Genomic DNA, 1,970 nt, shown 5'->3' with positions numbered 1-1,970 from the left:
TGCAGGACAGCAGTGTCCGCGACCTGAGCTGTGTCAGATGGAACTTGGTTGACTTGTGGCAAGTTGCTTGGGACAGCAGTGTCCGCGACCTGAGCTGTATCAGATGGAACCTGGTCAGCTTGTGGTGGGTTGTGCAGGACAGAAGTGTCCGCGACCTGAGCTGTGTCAGATGGAACTTGGTTGACTTGAACCTCAGTGTCAAGGACATGAGTGGAAACTTGATTGCCCATTTCAGTGGTTTCAGAGCCGGGCAGCAGCTGATTACCCTCTAACTTCAGGCTAGTTGGCGACATCATGCCAGCAATAAGTTAAGGATCAAGTAAGTGGTGTTACTCTGATGATTTCCAGATATCAGTCGAGTTAGCGGGATGTACAGGACATGCCTGTTAATGAGAAGTGAAATAGTTGTAAGAGTCAGAGATAAAGAAGGTGTAAGAAGAAGAAGAAGAAGGGCAGAAGAAGAAGAAAGGTAGAAGAAGAGAGAAAAGACTGAGCTCGCTGAGAGTTTTATGAGAATAGTGAAGTGTAAGTGAGGCGAGTTTGATCAGTGGTAAGAATTTTTGTGGTATCTATACTCTTTACTCTGTCTCTACTCTCACCTTACTTTCTCCTCTACTCAGATTTTCTACTGGCACAAATTTCTTTCTCTTTTCTTACATTGTCCTGATTAGTATTTGCGTTTCATTTCTTTTGTCGTGGTCTGAATGAGTCAATGAGACTATCATGTCTCAGTCCGGGCTATCTGAGGATGAAGCTCAGTTGGCCATTTCTGATTACTTTCCTTCTGACGGAGAAGACGATGTCTACCTCACTGATGAGGACGACATATACTCGACTGATGAAGACGAATTTCATGAGCCAGCTCAGCTTCAAGAGAGGCTTGGAGAGCTCGCTGTTTTCATACAAGAAGACAACTCTGTCCCGGCACTACCAAATCTTCCCCCTTTGCCGTCTGGCTTCACTGAGCTTGAACGACAATCAGAACTGAGAGAACGGGTCAGCCAGAACGTGGCCCTCATACGTCAATTGGAATTGAGAACCTCCTACAGTGTAAACTTCTGTCTCGATGAAATCGACCGCGACGGTTTACTGAAGGACTTCCACATTTGTATCTCAGCGGCCTTCGGAAAAATGTTACTCAGTCAAAAGCCGCCTACTCTCGAATCATATCTAGCCCTACCCGATGCCCTTACACTGGACAAGGGTGTCCTAACGAACTACCTGGTCGTCTATATCTGTATTTTCCAAAAGCATGGCCAGCCCGAGTTCCGTCCGTACAGTGGGTCTGCTCTCTCCGTTGTTACGGGAGCATCGGCTCGAATCAGCCAATATCAAGGGGTCGTTGCTCATGGTTCTGCCAGCGTTTCCTGGGACCAGCTGTCGATCAATTCGAAGAAGTCTTAGAGGGACGGGTTTCGATTGGTACATGTCGGCGTTGCATTCATAGCGCCCCGGACAAAGAGACTCCAACGTCTCGTTGCATACATGCTTGTGCTGGAAGCATTGACGACTTATATGCTTTGGACTGTGTGGAGGAGGGCTGGTGGCGCTCATCGAGGCCACTACTTACGACAACTTTGTCCCTGGAACGTTGATTCTCTTCCCTATCAGGGCCTAAACACTCACAACCCTATGATGGAGGGAATTAGAGGTCTTAGGCTCGATGACAGCTTCCTCGAAACCCTGCCTCAGGATCCCCGTGAGAGGGTCCGTGCGCTGGCAAGATTGAGATCAGCTCAGGACAGAGAGCTGTTTGCAGCTAGACAAGTGTTACACACGGCCTCGCAGGAGACCGGCCACGAGTCGCCAAGCAGAGACTCGCTACGTTCATTGGACACCTGGAGGGAACACAGGGCGAACCAGGATTGGCTGCGGACCGTCACGTGACAGGCTCTGTCGGCCCTGGGGGCACAGCAACAGAGCGAGCAGAGCGAACAGAGCGTGGTGCAGGACACACGGGTATATATACG

General features: G+C 49.5%; 1 protein-coding gene across 1 annotated transcript; it reads left to right on the top strand.

Annotated features, from left to right (window-relative positions):
- Window positions 1-103: 103 nt before the first annotated feature.
- On the top strand, window positions 104-1,404 carry G647_09967 (uncharacterized protein; the record flags this gene model as incomplete). The annotated part of the gene is made up of 2 exons (XM_008725959.1): window positions 104-124; window positions 733-1,404. 2 exons carry the CDS (start codon window positions 104-106, stop codon window positions 1,402-1,404), a joined length of 693 nt encoding a protein of 230 aa, XP_008724181.1.
- Window positions 1,405-1,970: the final 566 nt, after the last annotated feature.

Source organism: Cladophialophora carrionii (assembly GCF_000365165.1).
Source record: "Cladophialophora carrionii CBS 160.54 unplaced genomic scaffold supercont1.12, whole genome shotgun sequence".
NCBI lineage: Eukaryota > Fungi > Ascomycota > Eurotiomycetes > Chaetothyriales > Herpotrichiellaceae > Cladophialophora > Cladophialophora carrionii.
Note: the sequence above shows the minus strand (reverse complement) of the source record. Positions and strands in the feature narration are given on the sequence as shown.